The 25,421-nt window shown below is 36.8% G+C and overlaps 1 protein-coding gene across 2 annotated transcripts in view; it reads right to left on the bottom strand.

Moving 5' to 3' along the window:
- Nucleotides 1–1,124: 1,124 nt before the first annotated feature.
- PI15 (peptidase inhibitor 15) overlaps nucleotides 1,125–25,421 on the bottom strand; it is a 40,106-nt gene continuing 15,809 nt past the window's right edge. Inside the window, exons 3-6 of one of the 2 annotated variants that reach the window (XM_039841902.1) lie at nucleotides 22,671–22,789; nucleotides 21,596–21,728; nucleotides 21,358–21,473; nucleotides 1,125–1,242 (exon numbers count right to left, since the gene is read on the bottom strand). In XM_039841902.1, the coding sequence (XP_039697836.1) occupies nucleotides 1,239–1,242; nucleotides 21,358–21,473; nucleotides 21,596–21,728; nucleotides 22,671–22,789 (372 nt within the window). In that variant the 3' untranslated portion in view covers nucleotides 1,125–1,238. Of the gene's footprint in view, nucleotides 1,243–12,466; nucleotides 18,320–21,357; nucleotides 21,474–21,595; nucleotides 21,729–22,670; nucleotides 22,790–25,421 lie in introns of those variants that run through there. The other variant, XM_039841901.1, reaches the window with a different exon arrangement.

Here is a 25,421-nt window from a genome sequence, read left to right as displayed (position 1 = left end):
AATGGAAATGTGGTGAAATCATGTTTTATGACTAGCAATGATAACAATAAAAGTTTCTTGTGTTCTTTCTTTACACTGTTTCTCAAACCAATTGCTCTATTAAAGTGTTTGTTTTAATTATTCATCAATATAAAATGTAGTTCCTCTAAGGCAAGCCTGAAATTCAGCACTTTCTTTAAATGACTGTGAACCTTAGATAACCAGTAGGAAAATTCTCTTTAATGATGAGACCAATAAAAAGTATTCTAGAGAAAATGTTAACCCATTGGCAGAGAAGGAGTTACCATTAGCTTTATTGTTGTTTTTTCTTTTTTTTTTTTCAGCTATAAAAATGTTACCTTGCATATTTTTTGACTTCTAGTTAACCTTCCCCAAATCTCAGTCTATCCTTTGTCCAACTCCAGACATCCAATTTGGATGTCTTTTGGAATAACAACATAGCGTTTAGCTAAAAATCTAAAGCCACCTAAATTTTATTGCATTGTACTTAAATTACATATTATTTCTATTTTTATATTCATATTGGAATCTGGTTAGTTTCAGCATTCAGAATTGGGGGTTAAGAAACTACTTCTACTCAAACTTTTAAAATCAAAAAAGGAATTCAGAACAACTTAAGTTATGTTGTTTATTGTGTTACTTATGCTAAATGCTCAAAATTTTTTAACTATACAAATATGAATGTACTTTATTATCATATGAAAATATTATACATTGGAAGTTTTCTCAGCCCTCTATCCATGTAAGCTCAAATTTACTGTAACATACACTCTTTTAAACTTTTGAGGGGCGATCTCTGTTTGACAAGACTGCTAGAAATTTGATGTGATTTCTAAAGGGAAAAAGGTTAAATAGCAAAATTACCTAGCAATATTTCAGTTGAGAATGCGAGCAAACTCTGGTAGTTTTGTAAATGTTTCACAAAATTAAAACAGCAAAAATGAAAAATTTATTTTGATTTAGGAGGAGGAAAGTCAAAATTTTACATTGTTTTATTCCATAAATAATATGAATACATCAGAAATTAAATTGTACAGAGCAAAACCTCAGGGAGAGGTGAAAACCATATTAATGCAAATGTATTTGATGATTTAGTATCAAGTGGTGGATCCAAAGGCTAGATCACTTCTCTTGCTGTCGCCGTGGGTGAACATCATAACGTCTGGAGAATACACGTAAAACATGGTTCCTTGGTCTTTACTGCAACTACTTTCACTTCTAGAGTCCCCTGAGTGCTATTACCTGTAATAACAATAGTATTATTCATTCGCAAGGAGTTATTCTGTCATTAATTAGGGGCAGTGTCATTATTCAATGTTTATCAAATTCTCACTAATTTACTAGTCCTTGTGTCAGGAAATCTACATACAAAATCGAGTAGTGGTTAAGAACACGATCTACAGTTAATTTGCCTGGGGTCAAATCCTGGCTGTACCACCTACTAGCTGAGGTCACCTTGCTTATGTTACATACCTATGTGTTCAAACCCTATTCACATTTAAAGGTAGTGCAAAGATACAACCTTGATTCTAGCAGTGTGGTAAAATAAATACCGTGAAAATCCTTCATACTCGAACTTATTAAAATTCTGTATAATACACTTATTTGTTTTAATGCATTGCCGAGCTGACACAAAAGGATGAATCCGAAGAACGTTATAGTGAAACAGGAAGTAGGTGGGTAGTCTCACAGGAGACTTCATATAGGGGTGGACCTCCTCAGGATGAGAGAGAATGAGAAATAAACCCACCACACAGGAGGAGACAGCTGGAAACTCTGCCCGACTTATCTTGGCACTGGACGGAAAGAAAATAAAATCGTCCTTGAGAATGTGTAACCACAAGCTAGCCCTTACATGACAAATGCTTCCAGTCCAAATCCACTATGTCTTTGTGGTCTGAAAAATCTGAATCAATTTAAAGTAGTTCCACATTGGTCGTGTCCCTATGAGACTAACTGAAGTAAAGGACGTGCCTCTTAGAGAAACTGGGCTCCAACCCAGGCCTCAAGTAATCTCCAGATAACTTTCCTGATTGGGTGCATGAGGTAGCAGGGCAGAGAGGGGAGCTGTATGCCGAAAATCACAACAAAAACAAATCGGCAAGAATATTAGAATTCAGATATTAGAATTATTAGATATAGGACATTAAATACCTACAATTAATTTCTTAAAGAAATAAAAGCCTATAAATATAGAGAGGAAATAAGATACTATAAATAATAACCAAGCAATTTTGAGTAAAAAACAGTTATATCTTTGAAAATGAAAACTCAGATGTTTTGCTATTTTTTAGAATTATAAGTCTGATTTTTTCTTATTGACATCTTCAATAATTACAGATATAAAAATTTCCAGAAGGGCACTATATACTGTTTCTCCCAGTATATACTGTTTTACACTGTTCTACTTTGTCATTTTAGCTTCTTGATAAGCAGGTCTTAATTTTGATTTAGTTCAGTTTATTGATCTATTTTAAGATTAATATTTATTTTGTCCTGTTTAAGAAATGTTTGTGTACTCAAAATTATGAAGATATTCTCTTAGGTGTTCTTCTAGACACTTGATTGTTTTACTTTTCACCTGTGTGTCTACGATTGCATCTCACGTTATTTTTTGTGTATCATGAGAATAGGATACAATATTGTTTTTTTCCCAAATAAATATCAAATTGATAAGGAACAATCTATAGAAAATATGAACCATAATGAGATTGCAGTGGCGCCTGTGTCATAAATCAGGAAACTTATGTGTATAGGTTTGTTTCTGGACACCCGATCATTTTGATTTGTCTGTCTCGACCTAACTATAGTAATAACATTAGCCTGAGATTTAATCATGCATTTTCTCCAGTACAGTGCTCCTGCAATTAAAGCTTTTCTTGGCTATTCGAGGTTCTTTGCTTTTTCATATAAATTTCAGATTTAGATGATAAATCTTCTCTCTCTCACACACACACACACCACTAGAACTGCAGTAGGCATTGCGTTGATTTCATAGATCAATTTAAACATTTCAATCAATTAACTTTTAAAATTTCTTATGGCCTTTTTTTTTTTGGTATTCTTGTAGGGTCAAAGTCTTGCATTTTTTTTTCATTAAATTTATAACTAGCTACTTGATACTTTGATACTACCGAAAATGAGTTTTTAAAATTTCATTTAGTTTTTCTTGCTAATAAGAAATTCAAATTGGCATGTGTATATCCAGTGACCTTGTTAAATTTACTTATTATTTCTAATTATTTGCACATTCTTTTGGATTTTCTATGTATGCAATCATATCTTGCATTAGCAATGACAATTTTCGTTTTTCTTTTCTGTTCTTTACATCTTTTTTGTTCCCTTATCGTATTACACTAAGACTCAAGCACAATGTTGAATAGAAGTGATGATAGTTTACATCACTGTTTTATTCTTAAACTTAGTAGAAAATTATTCACTATATAGCCAGATTAAATATGGTGGTAGTAGTAAGACTTTTCATTTCTTTCTATGGCAGTTTTGTTAATTTTTTTCAAGTAATTTGTCTATTTTCTCTCAATTTTCAAATGCAGTGGCATAAAGCTATTTATAATATATTTTATTATCTTTTTAATATTAGCAAGATCTGTAGTGAGTTCTAGTTTTTCATTCTTGATATATTTTGTTAAGCATGCATTATTTTATCATTTCGAAGAAAAATCTTTTTGATTTGTCTGTTTTCTATCATATATCTAATTCTTCATTTCTACTTGTACATTTTTTTCTTCTATAGTCTGAGTTTATTTTGCTATTTCTTTGTTAGCTTCTGTGATGGAAGTTTTAAACATTAATTTTTAATTTGTCATTTTCTACTATATACATTAATACTATAACTTTATAGCTGAGCACTGCTTTAGTTTTATTGTTCAGTTAAAAACATTTTATAATTTCCATGCAATTTCATTTTTGATCCATTGATGAAATACTTAATTTCCAAACATTTGGGATTGTTCTGTTCATATTTATCATATTTTTTTCGAGGCTAATTCTATTGTGATCAGAAATTTCAGTCTTTTGAAATTTTTAAGTCTTACTTTCTGGCCCAGGAAATGGTCCAGTGTAGTAAATGGCCCATTAACACACATACAGATGTTATTCTGCAGTTACTGGATAAAGTCATTGATATGTCTCGAGTAAGTCACATTGGTTGACCATATCTTCAGTGTCCGTCCTGATTGTTTCCTCTGCTGATTCTGTCATGTGCTGAGATACGTGTTAAACCCCCCTCTGTGACTGTGGAATTGTCTATTTTTCCTTTTAGTTCTGTCATCTCTCCGTATTGAAGCTATGTTACTTGGTGCATAAAATCTGTAATTTTTATATCGTCTGGTGCAGTCAGTGTAAAATGAATCTTTAATGTGAATGCTGATATAGATGGATTTTAAACTACTATCCAGCCACTTATTTCCATTTGTTTGCTCTTTGTTTCTTAATTCTTTCTTTATTGACTTCTTTGGATCAATCCCTTTCCATTTTTCTGTTTTATTAAGCTTTTAGTTTCATATTCTTTTATCATTTCTTTAATTATTACTCTAGAGATTATTATTTCTTAAATTATTATTTAAATTAATACTACTACCCTTTCTTGATCAATGCAAAAACTTAGAACAGTTTAATTCCATTTACCCCTTCACATTACTGTTGTAATATATATTATTGTATATGCATTAAAAACTCCACGAGACATTATTATTATTATTAGCATATTAAACAGTTAGTATTTATTTGTAATTACTATCTTATTCACCTTTCTGGTGTTCTTAATTGATTCCTATAGTTTCGTTATTTCTCCTAGGAGCACCCTTTTTTTTCCCTGAAAAGCTCTTGTTAGTATTTATTACAATATAGATATTTGGGCAGCAATTTTCTCAACTGTTTTTTTTTTTAATCTGCAATTATTTTTATTTCATCTTCACTTTTGGAAAGATACCTTCTGTATGTCTGGAATTCTAACTTGGACACTTTCTACTTTCGACGCTTCGAGGACATTATTCCTTTGGATTCCATCGTCCAGAGTTTCTGTTGAAAAGTCACACATCGGTCTTGTTGCTCCATTAATGAAAACGGACCTTTATTTCCAGGTGTTTTCAAGATCTTTCATTGTCTTAGACTTTTAGCAATTTGACTATGAGGTCTTAGGGGTGTGTGTGTGTGTGTGTGTGTGTGTGCGCGCGCGCGCGTGCACGCATGCATGCTATGGCCAGAGTTATAGAGCTTTTTAAATCTCTTGGCAAATGTCTTACATCTCTTTGAGAAAAGTCTCAGTTAATCAGAGGAATGTATAACTTGAATTATGATTATAGATCATGGCGAAGGGGTGTAGGGGATGAGAATTTAGTTTCGATATTATCTTCAGAAAGCCTTAAGAACCCACACTCACTCACGGTGCCTGGCTTTCCTCAAGATGTCCTCTCTTAGGACATTGCGTTTTGGCACATTTCATACTGCATTGTAACTGTCTGTCTTTTTCACTAGTAAAATGAGCCGTATGCAAATAATATGAACACTTTTCACTCAAACGTGTATATATGTAAACATGAAAAAAGATTTTACTATGCCGTATGTATTTTTAATTGATGGGCTTTTTGGTTGTGTGTTTTGCTTGTATTTTAAAAATAGAAAAAAACTAGAAGATTGAATAAGTGCTTTAAAATGTCCTGAACAGTATTTCATTACTAGAGGCAATTAATAACTAGTTATATACATTACAAAGTTGTATTCTGCCAAAAATCATTAAATTTACTTAATAAGGGGTCAACTCTTACATTGTAATTGCTATCTAAATTTTTATTAAGTAGAAATTACCTATAGTATTCAGATTTAAGAATACTTTTAATCAAGCATAAAGTATAGCACTGAACAATTGTTTAAAACATTTACAACTCCATATCAAGTACTTAAACTGTTAATTAGTCAGTGTTTCTCTTTTACTTCATTCTCAAATATCTTTAAGAATATCACCAGCCACTTGCCTGTCTACCTGAAGAAGAAATAACATTACTTTGTCAAGGTCGGGAAACTTACAATCTTTTACATATTCTCTGCCTAGATTTTGTTAGCATACATTGACTGTTATTTCTACATTTAATATAAGTAATGCAAAAAAAAGTATTCAGTGTTCCTTTAATATTATTCTTCTAAGTTCTGTAAGTTTTCAACAGATTGATACTACAAATAGTTACAAGAGTGGCATCTGTTGGTGGCTCTTGTACCTGCAGCTACCTGACTAAAGCAGAAATAATGTAGCAGCTTGACCACAGTCTTGCACAAAAGCATTATTTATTTCAATAGAGATGGCTATTTTGTGATACTAATCTGTGATACAATGACAACTATAGCACAGACTTGTAGCATGATACAAAATATTTTTAAAATTTTATGAATATGTATTAAGGGAGGCTAGAAGGTAAATACAATGATAGAGATACAGTTCGAGTGCTGTTGGTACTCAAAAGAAAGAGAACAAGCTTGTAAGTGAGGAAACCAAAGATTCCCTGTAGGAGGTAAAGTTAAAGCCAGGCAAGAGGAATTTTTGTCATAGAGCATGCGCGGACACACAGACACACACACACACACACACACACACACACACACACGTAAACCATATAAGACTAGACAGAGATGTCAAGACATTTAGATCAGGGTATGGGTGATATCAGGTAGTTTCATTCAGTATAGAAAAGGTGTGTGAAATATAGCCAGAAAAAACTACAAATACAAACTCTCATCTCAGCGTAGGGGTAATTAGATGTGAGGAAAGGTTGTTTGCATTTATTCTGTAGGGAGCAAGAAGCAAAAGAAAGTATTTGAAGAGGGGAGTCACACGTTAGGGTAGACCTCAGAAAGACTGATTTAGCGATAAGTTGTGCCATAAATTCACTTTTTCAATCATAGTTGAGAACCTATCATTTCTCACTGGAACCACTCAGAAGCTACAGAGAAAGTAGAGGTCAGAGGGGGTACAGAACCTAAGGAGAAGAATTTGAAGAAGAAAGGAATAAACTACTACCTCGAGTGCAACAGAGAGATGGAAAGTAGAAGTGCTAGCTGTTTCTGATAAATAGATCACGAAAATCTTCCCAGGCGGTTTCACTCATTGAAGAAGGAGCGTCATCAGGTGTTTGCACAAACTTCACCTCCTCAGTGAATCCTTTCTCGACCTCTGCCACCTGAAGAACCTGCAAGCCCTTCATCCTTTTTCTCCACCCTCTGCTTTTTTTCTCTTCATAACATTGATCTCCACCAGGCGTTTTATTGTGTTGTTATTGGTTTCTTTATGGCTATGTGCATAATTACAATGAAATACAGAAATGAGCAGTCAGAGAGGTGTTTAATGCATTAATCGGACTTGTTAGTTTCGACTGTTTACTCATGAAAGTCTTTATCCACAGTTCTTCGTCAGGGTGTTACTGCATGCTTCCCGCTCCAGGAGGGCATTTAAAAAGGTTTACAGGTAACTTTGGTTGTCACCATTCTGTAGAAACCAGTGAAGGCTCTATAGGCATTTGGTGTTCTGACAAGCCAGGGAGGATAAACGCCTTTCAAGGCAGGAGACAGTCTCACAGTAAAATGTTCTTCCACCCAAATGCCAACATCACCCCTACTAAGAAACACTACTAAAAATCTTTCTTCCTTGTCTCTAAAGATAACACAGAGGATTGCCTGTTGCTGTTATGGGTCTGTTTATTAATAAATAGGAAAAATATGTGAACATTATGTTTTACTTTAAGGAGGATTTGTAACTTATCTGAACGCTTCCTAGAGTAATTACATTTTTATAGAGTTGTTGTATGGTATGAATTATCACTTTATTCTCTGTCTCTAAAAAGGTATTTTATATTCTTAGACTTCATGTTTTTTCTATATGAATATATTTCTCCTTCAAATTGATTCAATAGCTTAAGTCCACGAATCTGGCTGAACATAAAATGAATAGAAACCTCACTTTCTCAGTGTTCTCTGTAGGGGAACTGGCCAGCTGCCGTGGGGACAAGCCCCGGGCTGCAAACACGACCACCGTGTCGTTCCCAGATCGCCCTGTTGGATTCGCATGGAACTGCTGAGCTGCTGTAGCCTTTGACACCCTTCTTTCTGCTGCTGCTTCCTCCGTCGGCTGCCCTTGCTGTTAAGCACAGACCGCGCAGGAAAAAGCTGAAGAACTTGGTGTTGTTTCCCCAGCATGTCACGCTTTGCCTCATTCTTTTTGATATCACGGTGGAATCGGGGGCTGCCATCAAAATGTCCCTCTAGGGAAACCGTGGCATAAGTTGGCCACTCAGATGACAGGGACCTGTTCCCGAAGGATGTTAATTTAATCCTGATTTCAGCTACAGAATTTTAAAGAAATAACAGATAAAAGATACCCGTTTTTTGGAAAACAAGCTTGGTTAACTGCTTCTGTGGTAAATTAATTGTTAGCACAAACTCTCTAAAAATATAGTTCCTATATTTTCCCAGTTATTTTTCAGAACATCACGAAAAAGTAACGGTGGCGGTAAAATGATGATTTGTGTACGTCCCTTATCAGGGACTGTGTGTGTGTAATGCTGTACGTGCTTGGCCTTAGTTAATCTTTACGGCTCCGTTCAGTCATTGGTCTATGTAATGTTGACTGGGCACGTACGACATATGAAGTCCAGTTCTAGGCCCTGGAAACATAGCACCAAACAAGGTCAAGTCTCTGCCTTCGTGAAGCTTGCATCGTAGTGGGACCTCGAGCCTCCAGGGGGAAAGACGGCCGCAGAGCAAACAACAAGAGAGCGAGTGTGAGGTCGGGGAGGAACTTAGCAGGAAGAAAGCGAGGATGCCTGGGACAGAGCGAGCTGCAGTGAGAGACGCGGAGGGGAATGCTGGCGAGCGAGGCAGAGGCCAGCGCAGGAGGACCTGGTAGGCGGTGGCAGAGCCGTGGGTCTTACTGAGAGCCTGGCATGTCGAAGGAGCTTGGGGGCAGGAGAGTCCCTGGTTATGCTTCACCTGGGAGGAGAGCAGCCCGGAAGGTGTGTGGCGTGGACCATCGGGAGCAAAGCGGAAGCAGAGAGAGAGGCTAGGGAGCCGCCAGCGTCCAGCCCTGTCACCTGCCAACATCCTGGCGCTGCACCCTTATCTGCAAAAAGTTCTCATCAGGCACCCCACTCTGTAAAGTACAAAGTTTACTAGTATGTCTTAGACGTTATACCATGCACTGACGTAGTGTACGCTTTATGAAATAAAAATAAATAAAATATTTAGAATAGAATTTTTAAAAATTAAAAAACCAGTTATGAAAGCATTTTTCCTCCAGGAAAATATTGTTCCAATCTTTCTCTTGTTTTAACTTGAATTTTAAAATTACTAGTTTTTAAAATTTTCATCAGAGCAGTATGACAAAGTTTGCTCAATAATTTTGGAACATTTTATTTAGTACATAACTTCAAGCATCCTTTTACATTTATATTGATGTAAAAACACTTGCTAATCATAATAGCTTAGCTGCCAACAGCTAATATATCCAGACAGATGTTCATTATTAATGAATACTAGCACATTTACCATTCCAAATAGTAGTTTCTCATAGCTGATTAGGTCATGATAATTTTTACTTCATTCTGTGGTCTCGTTATCATAAGCCAGGGAATTATCAACAGTTAAATTTCCTTCATGACATTTAAATTATTTTAAATCCTAGTTTTGAATAAATTTTCTAGAAATATGTGCCAACGTTGAACAGAAGCTGGGTTTGAAAATTAGTTAATTCTCTTACCCAGAGTCACTGAAATGCACTTAATGTGAAGAGCCTCGTGAGGTGCCCCGTGGGCGTCTGGCCGTCCCTCAGACCCTGCCAGGCCCCCAGGGGACCCAGGCACGTGCACATGGCCCAGGGAGGGCCGCCACTGTCAGTCTGCTCTCTCGTAGGAAGTCGTAATAATTTCTTTCTTTTTTCCTAGACAAAAGTAAACATAAATGGATGTGCTCGTGGTTTTAGGCACTTCTCTCAACGGTGGTTCTCATGTGGCCTCGGGGAGCATGCGCTCTGTGCTGGTCACCATTGTCCCGTATGAGGAGCAGGGTGGCCGGGTGGGTAAACTGTAGCTCAGGTGATGCCGAGTGTCCCTTTTTGTGACGGATGGTGATAGAGACAACAATCAGGACAGTGAATGCACTTGTCACTACTGGCTTGTCGCAGCACTTAGAGCTTTTTGCCATTCGAAGCTAAAAATGTCCATTTTCAAAAAGTTATCTCGAGTTAATATTTCAAATTCATGTTAACTATTTAAATGTTAGTTAACTTTCTTTTTTTGGGAAGTTGTGCTTCTTTTCTCTTACAGTGAAAACTTGCGTTTCAAAAGAGTGGCCTAATTACCTGCTTGAGTTACTTCCTCCTCCTCCCCCGCACTCAGCAAAGTTAAGTGTTTCTTTGCAGCTCTGTCTTTGCACCATGTTCCACTAAAGATAGACTCTCAAAACGCTAGATTTTAAAGTCGTTCGAAGCATCTTTGTTCCCGTCATCCTGTTCCATTCTTACTCCCAGAAATAATCATCTTTATTTTTAAATTTATGATTTTTTTTTTTTGCAAATCGAAACACATATGTATTGTAAACGCGCGTGTGTGTGTGTATACGTGTTTCCCCCTGACCTTTCTCCAGGGCAGGCTTCTGCGTGCACTCCTGTTCCCGTGTACCATGCTTTCTCACTTAGTATCTCCCTGGGAGACCACTCCACCGGCTTATAGGGTGTTCTCATTTATTATTTTTTTTTCAGTTGCATAGTATCCCTTACGTGGACACATCATTCAGCCAGTCCCTTCCTCCCAGGCCTGTGACTGGGTTCTGACCTTTTGCTAGTACAAACAATGCTATGATGCTTCTCGCTGTGCACGTGTCATTTCACATGTTGCCAGGGTATCTCAGGGAAGGGTTTGTGGAAGAAGAATCGCTAAATCAAAGGATAAATGTGTGTGTGATTTTTCAAGTTACTCACATACCTTTTAAGTTTTAGAATTAAGTGGCGTTATTCTGTTTTCATGACCTTTTTATTTTTGGAAAAAAAATCATTCAGAAATGATAATTAAGAACATTGTTCAATTTATTATGTAGAAACTCAGAGAACAAGTCTCTGTCTGTACTCAAGTTTAATAAAACCTACGTGTCCCTGACTAGCTGGCATGTTCCCTTCAATTAATAGGCTGTTAATGAAAGCAGCATGCCAGGACCCCACTCCCCTCTCATCAAGGGAGAGAGCGAGTGCCAGAAAGATTCGGCGGGGGTTGGTGAGGTGTCTCCAGTGGCCTACAGCAGGCCAGTCACTCCTTCGGTGTTGGCTCAACAGTGTACGCCTGGCTCAGGAAGGAGTCTGTGCCCCTGGCACCACAATGTCAAGGTTGCTGTCTCAGGAGGCACTGGGTCAGAGTCATTGACAGTGAATAGGCTTGGCTCCCAATAGCATAGTGTGCTTTTTCTGGGAAGGTCAGTGTTTGTCTTGTCAGGGTAAACACTCGCTTCTCATGAGCCATCAGCCATAACTCTCACTGGTGGGGAAGGAGGAATGGGATTAGGCACCCTCCTGACCCCCTATTTCTTCACATTCGGAGAAGTGCGGGACCAGGGGGATGAGACTTCATTAGCATCCAATAGGCCTAGTCGGAGACTAGACTCTGCAACACACAGACACACTCACACACACCAGTGAATGGAGCCCTGTCTCCTGTGGGGATGGACGGAAGTTCCCAGACATGTGGCTAGGAGACCAGAGGCTTGAAAGAGGAAGAAGGGAAGTGGAAGGACCCGCAAGAGAAAGCGGAACTGAGAGAGAGAGAGAGAGAGAGAGAGAGCTCCAGGGCTCCCGCGGGACCCTTGCAAGGGCTTAAGTTCACAAGGCCTCCTCGTCTTATGTGAAATGTGGTAAGAAGAAATTGAACGTCCTGGATTTGGGCCCTCAGCATACTGGCCTGTGAGACTGACCATCTCACCAGGAAGGAGTGACCCCTCTGCCAGGCAGAGCCCCCCAGGAATCATGGCCTCGGGGGGTCAGAGACAGCATCTCTCCCCGAGAAAGGCCTCTGCTTTCTCTTCAGGCCCTCTGTGTGGGGAGCATAAAAATATTTACGGTCAACTGATGTGGTTTTCCTCAGACAGAACTTCTTGATATGTTGTTGTTTTCCTCTTTCCGCATGGAAACGTCTTTTATATTGGTACTTTGAAATGTTTTTTTTGTAATCAAGTAGAAAAAGAAGGAAAGAAAGAAAGAAAAAAAAAGGAAAATAGAAGATTTCATGTACTTCAGTGATGCATTAAAATATAATCATTGTTGCTTTAGAAAAATAGGTCATTTCTTATCAAAATTATTATGCCCTGTCATTCTGAATCTATTTTAAAACTCTATTGAAAACAAACGATTTTAAAAACAAAACAATTAATTATAACATTTTATTTAAAGAAAAAATAGTATGGTTGAGCTCCAAAAGCTACAGTTGTTATACTTGGTGAGGACAGAGGCTTACGCAGGTTCCACGTGTGTACACGTTCACGACGCATCGCAACATCGAAGGCGCCTTGCACGGCCGCGTGTTAAGTAATGAATAAAACTCATCCAAATTAATCTTTTCAATAAAAAATATCTAAAATGATACAGTGTATTTTAGGATTATGTACATATTCGGAACATTTAGATATTTTAAAAACATTATTTTCATATGTGCATCACAGCGATCTCTAATTCTCAAAATAGTATGGTACCAAAATTCTGTTTGTCAAGTAACATAACACACAAGGTGATGTAATCTATAACCAAGCACCAGTTAAAGTCAGCATTTAATTCTCCATCAAACTAACACATGCCAAGTCAAGGGGGTATTTAAAATAACCATTGAAATAATTAAGAGCCTCAAGTTTTATCTTTAATTGGCTGATCATTTCAGAGAAAATAGGGGAACTGGATGATTCAGATCAGTGTTTTTCTAACTGTTTGATGGAATCCCAGGGCTCTCAGAAGAAACGTCCGAGGCTCTGGGGAGAGTTTGGGGGACAAACGGCGTCACTTTACGTGCATCACATGTCAGAGCTTTGTGTCTGAGATCATACACAGAGGATTCTTGTTGCTTTAAAATCAATTTGAAAATACTTATTTGGAAAATCGCTTCAAAGCATATTTCATTGGTTCCGCTAACATAGTTTAAGAAACATCTCTTTCAAAACGGATGAGTACACTTGGTCAGTGGCATAACCCACCTGAAAGCTTCCCTACAAATACGGCCTTCGTGAGTCACAGGTAGTATGATCAATCTTAAGCTCTTATGTTCATTTGTTAGGCTAAAAGGATTTGGAATGATACAACTTTATTATTAGCTCAGTAGTATGACCAACGAACATTATCAAATTATAGACCAACAAGTAAAGGCAGAAAGATAATCTTTTTATATATGGAATTAACTATTTTAACATATTTCCTTTTTATCATACGTACTATGCAAAATAATAATAAATTATTGCTTCTGAAAATGAGACACACTTATAATTAATTCTGTTTGGTAATTTCAATTTTAATTGTATTTAAAATGTAAACCAAGTGAGAAAATGTATTTTAGTAATGCCTTGTTAAAGAAAAAAAGAAAAACACTGCAATAAGCACCTCAGAACTGGAAAATCATGAAAAACGTCAATATTTAGGAAAGTGGATACCAAGATACAATATTTATTCTTATGCTCTTAGAAAAGTAAGTCAATAGAGTCAAATGTTTTTAGATGCTGCCAGATTTAGAGAGTATCTGAGAATTCTAAAATTATACAACTTAAATTTTTATCGAACAAGAGAAATAGCTTTTGTTGCAGGCCAAGTAGCCATCAAGAATTGGTTTTGACCACCACCAGAGGGCGCCAGTGCCCGCAGCATGGTTGGTGTAGGTGTAATCTAACCTTTAGGTGATTCTTCGACATTGCTCAGCTGAGAAATGCCTTAAAAAAGAAAACTGATAACTTCTCAAAAATCATATTTACATCTGGTAGCAACTAACTAATTTTGGACTTTTGGAGTGAAAATAGAGTTCATTGGCCAATTTTTGGTTAAGATTAATTTAACAAGATTTTATTACTGTTTCTGAATCAGGAATTGAATGGCTAACACTTTTAACAATGAATAGAAAGAGCATTACTAAAGCTGTTAACACCGACATTTAGCACCATGTGTTTAGCACCAGAACAGATGATAGCTCACACTTCGTAAAATTTTAATTGCAAAGAAACCTCAAAATTGTAGCAATTTTGGTGGTTGTAATGTGTTTTCAGCACCATTAGCCAGTTAATTATTATTCAACTTCCTAAGTTTTTGACTGACCTCTCATAAGTCAGAGTTATAATGACACAATTTTTAAAAATCACTTTGTGTATGTTTAAATATGCCTTCCCCCATACATATGACAATACAAAAACAAAACAAAACAAAACGAAACAAAAAGTGAAGATAATGTTAGACTTTGACAGAATCTAACTTGACTGTCCTCAAACACTTCAGTAGGCAAAGGCTTTGCTCCACGTCCAGAGTCTCACCCCAAGACACTGCAGAACCAAGGGCGTGTTGTTCAAGGACAGGACGCAGACCACAGGCCCAGCGGCTCCTCCCTGCGTGGGCTCATTCCAGCGACCTGTTGGGTTTAGCTCAGGCCTTCGTTCAGTAAGCAGGGCATGAACACGGAGCACGTAAACCAGCTCAAACGTGGATGAGGTTGGCTTATGCGGAGCCTGTACGCTGATCTCACACCGGCACGTACCAATGGGAAAATACACACGCTGCTTCGGTTCACACGTCCGCAGTGAAGTGTGTTGGTCGAACTTGCGCCAGTGCTTGGTGAACTGGACTCAAGCTGCACGGAGCTCTCGAGTGCATGTGCCCAGGATTCCGGGCGGACATCGCAGCACTGCCACGTGACGTTAGAGGGGACACTAATGGGCCACAGAAGTGATGGGACTGGCACTACTGAACAGAAGTCAAAGGGGTAATACTAATTGTTTCTGCCACGTTTTAGAAGCAAGCTTATCTATCATAACCAGGAGCATTACGGCAGCGCCTACACGACCAAATACATTCCGAAGACAAATCCATCAGTTTAACAGCTAAAATTGTCATTTTAATTTTTCAAGTCTTTTGAAGACAGGAAAGCCAAAAAATCCACTTGTCACAGATTTTCTTTTCTTTCTTTCTCTCTCTTTTTTTTTTTTTACTTTTCTACTGAAAGAAAAGGTGGTATGAAAACTCTATACCACAGAAAAGATCAGTGCTATAGAATATGTATGCCAAGTTCTGTTTCTTTCGAATGAAACCTTTTGAAATGAAAACCTCAATACTGACTATTTAAAGCTGCTCTTATGAAATAGCTTAGCCCCAGACTGTTTCTGCCTCTGGGAATTACACTGAGAATTAGCTATCCAAGCACCATTGTTGCATGCTGTGAAAAATATGACATGCCTGTTGATACTAGCAAACTTTCATTTGCTGTAGCCTGGGAAATAAAACATTTCACATGGCCACCTTATCTTACTAACTTTAAAAAGTACAGATAGATATAGAATAACAAATATACCCGTTACATCTTCAGCTGAGTTGTTAAATTATAAATAAACATACAGTTCTAGTTGTAGTTCAGAATGGACTATTATGTCAGTTATGTGTTTAGACCATAGTCTTCATCTGATGTGTTTGAAAGTTTATCTGGATTTTCGATGCATTCAGAGCTTTGCATTTAGGATATTTTGTCTTTATAAAACACAGAAAGGTAGGATTCTTCTAAATCATTACAATTCCAGAATTTTAGTTAATTCTAAAAATCCATTCATTTATCACATTACAGTCACTATGGAAGAAGCTGGGATAAATGCAAAGATTTAGAGTTTCTGCCCAAGAGAAGCTCATGAAAACTTAATTGTATCTTAAACAGAAGTTTCACACTACTGATAATTTTAATATTTATAAATTCCATTCATGTGGTAATTTTACCTTCATAGAAAACTCTGTGAAATATATTGCAAGTATTCTTTTTTAAACCTGAGCAACCAAGCCACACGAGCAAACCAGCAACAAAACTGGCCCTAAAATAGCCATCTTTGACTTACCAGTACTTTCGCTACTTCTGTAGAACTAATTTAGCAAAATCAAGGATGGAAATACTTTCTAGATAAATCAAGCAAACATCCTGCTCATGAGATTTCTCTCAGTCACCTATTTTGTACATTAGATAAAAGTTGGATTCGGGGGCCTGAATCATAATTATTTTTGTTCTTTATTTAAGTCTCCAAAATATTTCGTTTTTATAAAGTCTGTACATGCTCACAAAAGCAGAGTAGTATGACATCAACACATTTGGTCACCATATTCAATTTGTAAAGGGAATCAGGCCACTTGTTTGTCATCACGGAAACCTAAACTGCAGATGGTGGATTTCTCCTCCACTGAATGGATTTAAGGGATTTCTCCCCCATCTTTCAGTGCATCCACCCAAGAAACCGCAGATGTGTAGGGGGTTTTAAATAAGTCGCTTCCTTCTGTTTTTTTGCACTCTGGAACTAACCCTGTTGAGTTATTCTGCAACTCGATGGAAGTATTACATAACTCGAACCTCTCTCTCTGTCTCTCTCTCTTTCTGTCTTCCTCCTCCCTCGTGATCTCATGCACACACACGAAATGCATCATATCAGGTGTCTTGACCCAGGTGACAATTGAGTTCTCTCTAAGGAAACAGTGCATTTCCAAAGTAACGTCAGTGAAACTTTCATAGAGACACTGGTTACATGAACTTAATCGAGAACTGATCATTATTCTTCTACATAGGCACAGAAATAGAATTTGGTGCTTAGTCCTTAGAAAATCGTGTGACACAGACTCCTGAATGACTTGTAACTGTCTGTGATGTGCATGAAGGGTCTTTCGTGTAATACACACAGACCCATGATTAGGTCGAGACTCACCAAGTAACGACGACGAAGAATTGGAGGTGTCCTAGTCACCCCGATGATTCTGTCTGGCTGCTGCACCTCCTGCCAACAGGCCTCAGGGTATACTGGATGCTCAGGATAGGCCCTTCTGAAGCTCTCCACCTAAATTTTTTGTGCAATAACCCTACTTCTGTGACTTTTCACACCTAAATCTTACTTCCCTTGGGCCTCATCAGTTTCTTAGTGTCTTGCTTTCTGCCTTCCAAAGTCATAACTATTACTCTAATTCAGAAGTCTCTGGGCAGTTTTAAGTCTTCCCTGCCTCTTTTTGTTCCAAGGCCTGTAGCTGAATTTTTGTGCTGGTCAGAAGCCTCACACATCACACAGCAACGTCATTGTTGGGTTCACTTCCTCAGAGCAACCTGAAAATCCCTTTGTTAAAAAATAATAATTTTACAGTGAAATCATTAGGCTGCTTTATTTCCTGAATATTTTTGCGAGCTTCTTGAAGGCAGAAACCATATCTTATAATCTTTGCATTATTAGAACATAACTATCAGAGTGCCTTGCACATAGTAAGCACTCAACACACCATTACTGATTCAGTAGCAGAGATCAAGCAAAAGGCATGATGGGAAACTTACATGAGTTTGAGCATATCCTTTTGTGAACCCAAATAAGATAAAGTATCTCCAGAATGAAACCCATGGTCACTTAATTAAATTACATCCAGATATCACTGAGAGTTATTTTGTAAACTCTCCTTCTGTGAGTATTATAAAAATGAGTGCTGAAGATGTCTCACCAGCTCATATATAATTTTGAATAGAATTTTTTTTGTTTCCCTCAAGTTAACTACTAATCATATTATTACCTGTTACATCATTTATTATGTGTGTGTGTGTATGTATATATGTGTGTATACATATACACACACCCACACATATTTATTACTGGTCAAATAGATTTTTTATGCCTTAGGAACAGAATTCTTTTGAAAAGCAAGGTTTGGAATTGGACGAATCAGTTTTGTCAGTACTACGTACACAATATTTTAACTTAGGCTTAGCAGTAAGAAAATAGAAACGGATGTTTTGATCACCTCAAAAGATTAAACAAACATACTAGACAAACACTAATTTATACAATGAATAATAAAAAGAAAACAAGATTACTATAAAATATGTATAATATGTGCAAAACTCAACATATATATAGACCTATGATTCCCAGAAACCATTCTGTTTCTGGGAGGAAAAGACAAACTTATTTAAACCAGTATAGGTAGTTTGACGTCACTCCTGGAAAACACAGATTGTCAGTACAGGACGCCCCATAACTTGGGGGACAAGCTGAGCACGGTACCCCTACTTTATATGGTGCTTCTCCAATCCAGTTGCCCCTAGAAAAAAAAAGGCAGGGGAGGTAGCACTGGTGTTACTCGCCCATTTAAAAGAATTTGTCCTTAAGTATGTGACCACATGTATGGACACATAGTGATCTTTTTGAGAAGTCTGTCATTTTCTAAAGGCACTAAAAGTTATATCCATTTCTTATTTCTACAGTAACTTACTTTATATATCTTACTTTTTCAATATTTTCTCTCTGAGTTCATATTATCTTAACTTGCAGAAGTGAGGCACTATGAGGAATGGTGACATGATGGGCCATGTGACCCCAGGCTCGGTGCTTGTTCCAGTCACCACGTCTGTCTTCCTTCCCACAGCCACCTCCTGGAGCACATAGTTAAAAATTCACACTAATGCTATTCTAAGGATCATAATATATATATAATTTTTTCTAAGAGGCTTAGAAATGATGACGAACAGCAGGTTGTCATAAGCACAAAAAATCAGTTATAAACGTTCACAAGACTTGTTTCTAAAGTTGTGAAATATTTTAGATTCTCAGCATTCAAAAAATGATGGGTGAAAAATTCCACTCATAGTAAGAGAAAAATGGCTTCTAAAGGAGTCATAACGGCGATTGTAAAACATTTTCCCATATGTAAACTCATAATCTTTTTGATTTTTAGTAATGCTATTCATTTTTTGATAATGAACACATTTAACTGAATTACTTCGTGTTCCCAATATTTTTATCTGTATTGATGACCATGATCAAAATAATACAACAGTTCACCATTTAGTATAGTTAAAAACAGTCACCTTGCCTTACTAAAGAAGGTAATGTATTTTCATAGCATGGCGAGCAATAACTAGAGTACTAAGAAATGGCAATATAGCCAACAGTGTGAAGGAGCTGGAATGGTCAGGAGAAAATGTGCTTGTCAGTAATAAAAGGTCCGAGTTGAAGACAAGACAGTAGGTAAGAGGTTAAAATATGAAACAGGTGGTTCTTATCTTTTTGAAGACCTGAATAAGACCAAGCAGTGCCTTAGAAAATGTATCCGTAAGACATGAAATATCTGCTTAAATCATAGACTTAAATCTGTAAAATATCCACAGAAGAAAACGTATCCATAAACATCAAAAACATGCTGACAACTATTGATGTTGAAAACTGAGATGAGGTTCCAAGACTGTCCACTCCATTCAGTGTATTCTGCAGTCTGTGCTCTAGATAAGCTTCCTCCAGTGTGACTGTGGTCATGCGTGAGCTTGCCAAGAAACATTCACCGAGGCCCCTTCACCTATGAGTGTCTCGCCCTCCTCAGTCCTGGTCTCGGTCATTTTATGTTTGTAATCTTCCGTCCCTCTATAACTTTACCCAGAGCTGTAAACGTATATGGACCCAGCCTATGCTATTTTAATTTATTTTATACAACTTTTTGAAATTATACAGCACATATTTTTGAAAACATAAACTTATAATTTTATTATGTGTAAAAATTAGGATGTATTATATTATAAACCTTTACGTAAATCACAGATTTTTGTTGAATAGAATATAATTATATTCAATAGTAAATCAGTCAGTTAATATATTATTCTCTCTTTTTTTGTCTTATTCTGTGTAATTAAATTCTCTCTCTCTCTCTCTCTCTCTCTCTCTCTCTCTCTCCCTGCCCCCCCCATTCCCCCCTTTCTTTTTTTGCCCTCCTGAAAAACAGGCTTGATTTGAGACAACTTCATACTGGCATTGGAAGAATCATATCCAAATATAACTCAGGATTTCAAAACTTCCCTCATTGCCTAGGTTTCAAAATAATGCCTTTTCATTACAACAAATATAGCATATTAGTACAATATCTTAATCACTTGGACCCATAAAACAATCAAATCTTTCATCAGTGGTATTAGAAAATTCTAATCATTGGCCAAAACCAGAAAAGTTAAATGAATGAAATAAAAATTTCTTTCACCCCGTGGGTACTCTTTGACCCATTTATGTCAGGAAGAAGGGTAAAAGCTTAACAGGAAATATAAGGTGCGAAACTGAAAATATCAAACAAATGCACAGTTCAATGCTTTTCGTGATGCACACGTTCTACTTTACAAAGTTTACTGTTGTAATCGTTGTGAAGAGGGGGCCATTGGAGAAATTGCTATTTTTCTAACTTTGTGAAAACACTGGCATATTACCATAAAATGAGTAATGCCGTTGTTTGTGAAACGTTTTCTCCTTCCCTCCCCATACTGGCAATGCTGGAGAAAATCTTTGTTTGGGACTTACTTTGGAAGACAGCGAGAGTGTCATAAATCTTTTGCACATTTTGGTATTTACTCGAAATAAGAACAGACTCATGAACAAATACTGCAACCTTTTATCATCTGAAGAGTTATTGTTACCAAGAAGGCATTTTATCAAATGTTAGTACATGCTTATTTATCCTCGTATTGTAGAAAAATGTTCATAAATATGGCCACATTTTATAATCTTGAATCGATTTTCATAATACTTTTTATGTATGCCAGAATATGAAAATAATAATTTTTAACACTGAAATTTAAATCATGACGAAGCCTTAATTAAAAAAAGTCATAGCATATAAATTTGCCCTTCTGATAATGAATGGCTCCTTAAACATCTATGGAATTAATCTGTAATTTTAAATCTTACTCTTAAAACAAAGAAGGAAGAAAGGCTTATTTTGCTTTCCTCGTGAAAAACGTAAGCCAACAGTCTTCCAGTACTGAAAGATGAGGATATTGTGGCGTTGATAAATTCCCTAGAAGATTCTTTTCTGAAGCCTTTTTATATAGCTATCAAAAGCCTGGAACTAAAGTGTTTATTTTACATATTTTACAATTACCATGACAGGAGAGGCATGGCAGGGAGAATTCAGCGACTCTCCATGCTCAGATGCTTTGCCTACTGTGTTAGCCCAGAATCCCTTTCCTTGTGAAAAGAAGCCTTTCACCTCAACATTTTTTCAGGCATATGGGGATGATGAAAGATTTCAAGCTTCGAGGCCACTGTAGTTAAGTCTTACTCATATTAAAGTACCCACCAGACAGAGTGCCACCGGCTACTTACTTTGGGGCGTAGTTGCACACCAGGTAAACTGCCCGTCGCCACACCGCTCCCCACACATTCATGTTTTGGCAAGTGTGAATTGCACATCCTATTCGATTGGAGGTGGCCCAAACCATCTGTGAAAATGCACCCACATACCATTAGTGAAGTCAGAGCTAAGAGAATGTGCATTCGCCGAAATAGTTAAGAACATTTTTAAAAAATATGAATCAGTAATTAACAAGGCAATTGAAATAACCTGCGTATAATGTGTGCACATGGGGCCAAAACACCTCATAGGACACCGAGGATTGCAGTCCTGGGGGTATGGGAAAGCATAGTCCTTCACTTCGTCATACCATGGCTTGACCAATTGGAGAATAGAGCGATATCTAGATATGAAGAAAAACAATGAGAGAAACAATGAGTACGACAGTGGTAGTGTAGAGTGAGCTCATGTTCGATTTTAAGTTTATTGTTCTTTTTGCAGATTACTCATGATGAGTCAAGTGGGTATCCACCCCTCACGATTACCGTTACCACCTAGTAGAATCCTCTATTCTTCCAAGTAGGGCCGCCATAAAAATGCCCAGGACTGGGACAAGTGGTCCTGTCTTTGTTTAAGTATGTGTCTGGTTGTTTCAGAAACAGAAAGGCAAATATTTCAAGATTTATCATTTTTATCTTATTTCATCTATGTCAAAAATTTCTTCCATCAGAATCTTATACACAATTAAGAATTAGCTATATAAAAGTAGTGTCATACTATAACCCAGTGTTTTTTTCCCCTCTTAAACTTGGATCGCTTCGATTTTGATGATAGCATACCTGACTTTCCTCCCCTACATGGAAGAGAATGGGTCTTTGGAATGTTGGATAACAACATTCCATAGTGGTAGGAAAATCATCCTATCACTGAGAGCAGCTGTCTATAGTTGTGCATATTTGCATAGATACAATTTACATAACACAAGCATATTGATATATGCGGCCATGAGAAAGTTGCACACATGTCAAGGGATCTTCTCAAGGTGGAAGAGTCAGAATTAAGGATAAAGCGCATATCTGATCCTTTCAGAGATTCTGTGATGTAAGTAGAGATTACAGGCGAAGGGAGAGTGTTCTGAGGTTGAAAAGGGACACTGGTCTTGTTAGGCCCTTTGAACCAATTACATAATCCTCGAGAACATCGAAAACAGTCATAGGCCAAGCATCCACGCCTGGCACGTAGTAAGCACTCAATAAACAGCTGCTGATATTACTGGAAATCGATGTACCCCCTTGGCAATGAAGTTGCATGGATCAATGGTAGCAGTGAACCTGCTGCTTCCTACCTTCCAGTTCGTACAGATAGATTTTGGCCCAAAAATCTCAGTAAGTAGGAAGGTCCATGGTCCCAAATGCAAGTAGCTGCCCAAGCCTCTGCAGATTTTGCAAGATTTTCATCCCAAACCTGTGAAGGGGAAAAAGCTTTCAGCTTTACAGGTTTGCTGATAAGACACAAAATAAAAGAAAGGAAATGGTACTAGTAATTCCTAAAGTTTTTTCAATTCTGATTCCTGAGACTTTTAACTAAAGGAAAGCAAATTAAAACCATTGATAGTTCAATTTTATAATGCAATATAATTGTGATTGTACCAGGAAAAAAAAAAAACTTTATTGTTTTTACAGTGCCATCTAGATCCAAAGTCCAGACATCAGCTTTTTGTAAAGGATGGGTTAACAAAAATACCATGTCTAGGTGTAGCCTGGGGACACCTCAGACTGACCACTGAAACTAGAATCCACCAAAGTCAATTGATTTCTGTAGAGGCCATTTTCTAGGAATTTCCAGGTACAAAATACAAAGTAGAAAATATTTATAATTCTTGAACGTAAATATAGAAAACATGCTTTCAGAATTTCCCCCTAGTGAAAATGTAATTTACTGAAGAACTTATCTGTTGTAAAAAAATGATTTTAATTGAGTTTTATAGTTAAATATCATTATTTTCTGTTATGTGAATATTTATATATTGTTCTATTCTGAAAAATTTTGAATTGTGACAGTGGGCACTGGTATGTTTTAGAAGGTAAGACCTTATTTGAAGAAGGAAGGGATGGTTTTATTACTCAAACTCTGTATGGGAAGGCTTGTACATGTCCTTCTATTAATCTTTGTCTTTCTGCTTTTCATAGTCTCCCTTATTTTATCGGTCTCTTGGTGACTTTCTCCTCTGCCCAGTTGCGTGGAGATAAGCCAGAGGCATCTCCATTAGGGTCAATGGCCACGAGTCTGCTGTGCATTACAAGCTTCCAAGCAAACCCTGGGGACCGCGTAGCTAGAACACTGAAAAGGCACAGCTTTCCTCAGAGATCATGGGACACATAGACTTACTTAGTAATCAGTATAGTTAAATGAACAGAAATTAATTTAGCGACTTTGAAATAAAATAGGAAAAAAAAAAAAATCAATGAGTCCTTCCAGAGACATGTTTGCCCTAGGAAGCCATGGCAGCCACCCTCAAAAGGAATTCATTAGTTACTCAAAAGTCATTTTAAATTAGAAAAACAAAGTCATGTTACATAAATTTATCCAGAATTGCATTAAAATATACTCACTCCCAAAGTTTATATAAAATCAGAATTATTTAGGAAAGATCTGGAGCAATTCTGCGGTGGCCACGTCTCCTTTGTCCACATCCTAGAGTAACAGAGATTACTCAAGGAGCCGGTTCAGTCATTCAGAATACAATCTGCACATTGTGTGGATTAAACTAAACATGGAAAAATTTTACATAAAACCATTTTAATAAATAATCGATGTTAAATACAGTATCAAAAATGGATAATACTCATCCTGTAATTTATGACTAGTGTCCATTTCTTTATATTTTTTCCCTCTGAATTGATATCATACTCTTTTACAATTACAAAAAGAGATTTTGTACTACTTTTTAAATAAATACTTAGTTTACTAAAACAATTATTGGGCATAAATTTTATGAATTATTGAAACTTCTTTGTTTTGTTTATAAAAATCTGGGTAAAGTATATCAGCCATACGAAATAAATTTATAATGAAAATCATAGACTCTTAGGGCTGAAATTAACTTTTAAATACATTTTGTTTGGCTGATAGTTAATTTATCTATTATTTATTCTTCCGATATTTTTGAATGAAATATATGGATTTATGACATGTGGGTTATAGTTCCTCAAAATACAAAACAGCAAGATTAATTCAAAAAGAAATTCCAGATGGAACATCAACAATTTATGTCCCCTGAAGAGTTCTTAAATAATACAGTCACTGGAGGAAAAAAATATATTTAAGTGTCATTTACTTATTGAAATACAGTGTGCACTCAGATCAAAACTGCTAAAAATGCTTTATTAGAGTCTTGGTCTAAAATATCAGCACAGCATGACACAAATAACATTGGCCTAAAAATTTAGAAATGTATTCTCACTCTAATTCTACTGCTAAGATCATCTGTGGCTGAAGGCATGTCACTTATTGTATCTCCCAGTTAAAGCATCTGAAAATTAAGGTTGGATGACGTCATCTCATTTAATTACCCAAGTAGCCCAACATCAAAGCCAGGAAGATCTATGTATTGGGCTATGAATTGCCCGGTTCTAGCTCCATGGAGAGTAAACTTGATTCTTTTCGAAATTATCAGAAATACGTGAGTTAAGAATTTAGCATATGTAATCCTTTCGTTATATTCATTCACATATTTGAAAACTAAGTATTGTGTATGTCAAAAAGATGAATCAAAAATTTCATGCCTAAAAAATATCTAACATAAACACACTCCGTTAACTGTGATAAGGGATCCTGATAGGAAGACAATGTATTTAGCAGTACCAACGCCTACATTTTTTCAGGTGTTTCTATGTACACGTGTCGCAATTAAAACTTTGGAGAGGATAGCCATGGGAGGGAGGAATAACCACTTTCTTTCTCTCTCTGTGGTGTTCGTTTTTAGGGAACCAATGGGAGGCATTTATTTCTATCTCAAGATTCCTGAAGAAAGATGCTGAAGAGCCTGATGGGCAACGGCCAGGGCCCACACAGAGAGCGTGGGCCATTTTGCCTC

This window comes from Pteropus medius, unplaced genomic scaffold, assembly GCF_902729225.1.
Source record: "Pteropus medius unplaced genomic scaffold, Ma_sr-lr_union100, whole genome shotgun sequence".
NCBI lineage: Eukaryota > Metazoa > Chordata > Mammalia > Chiroptera > Pteropodidae > Pteropus > Pteropus medius.
Note: the sequence above shows the minus strand (reverse complement) of the source record. Positions and strands in the feature narration are given on the sequence as shown.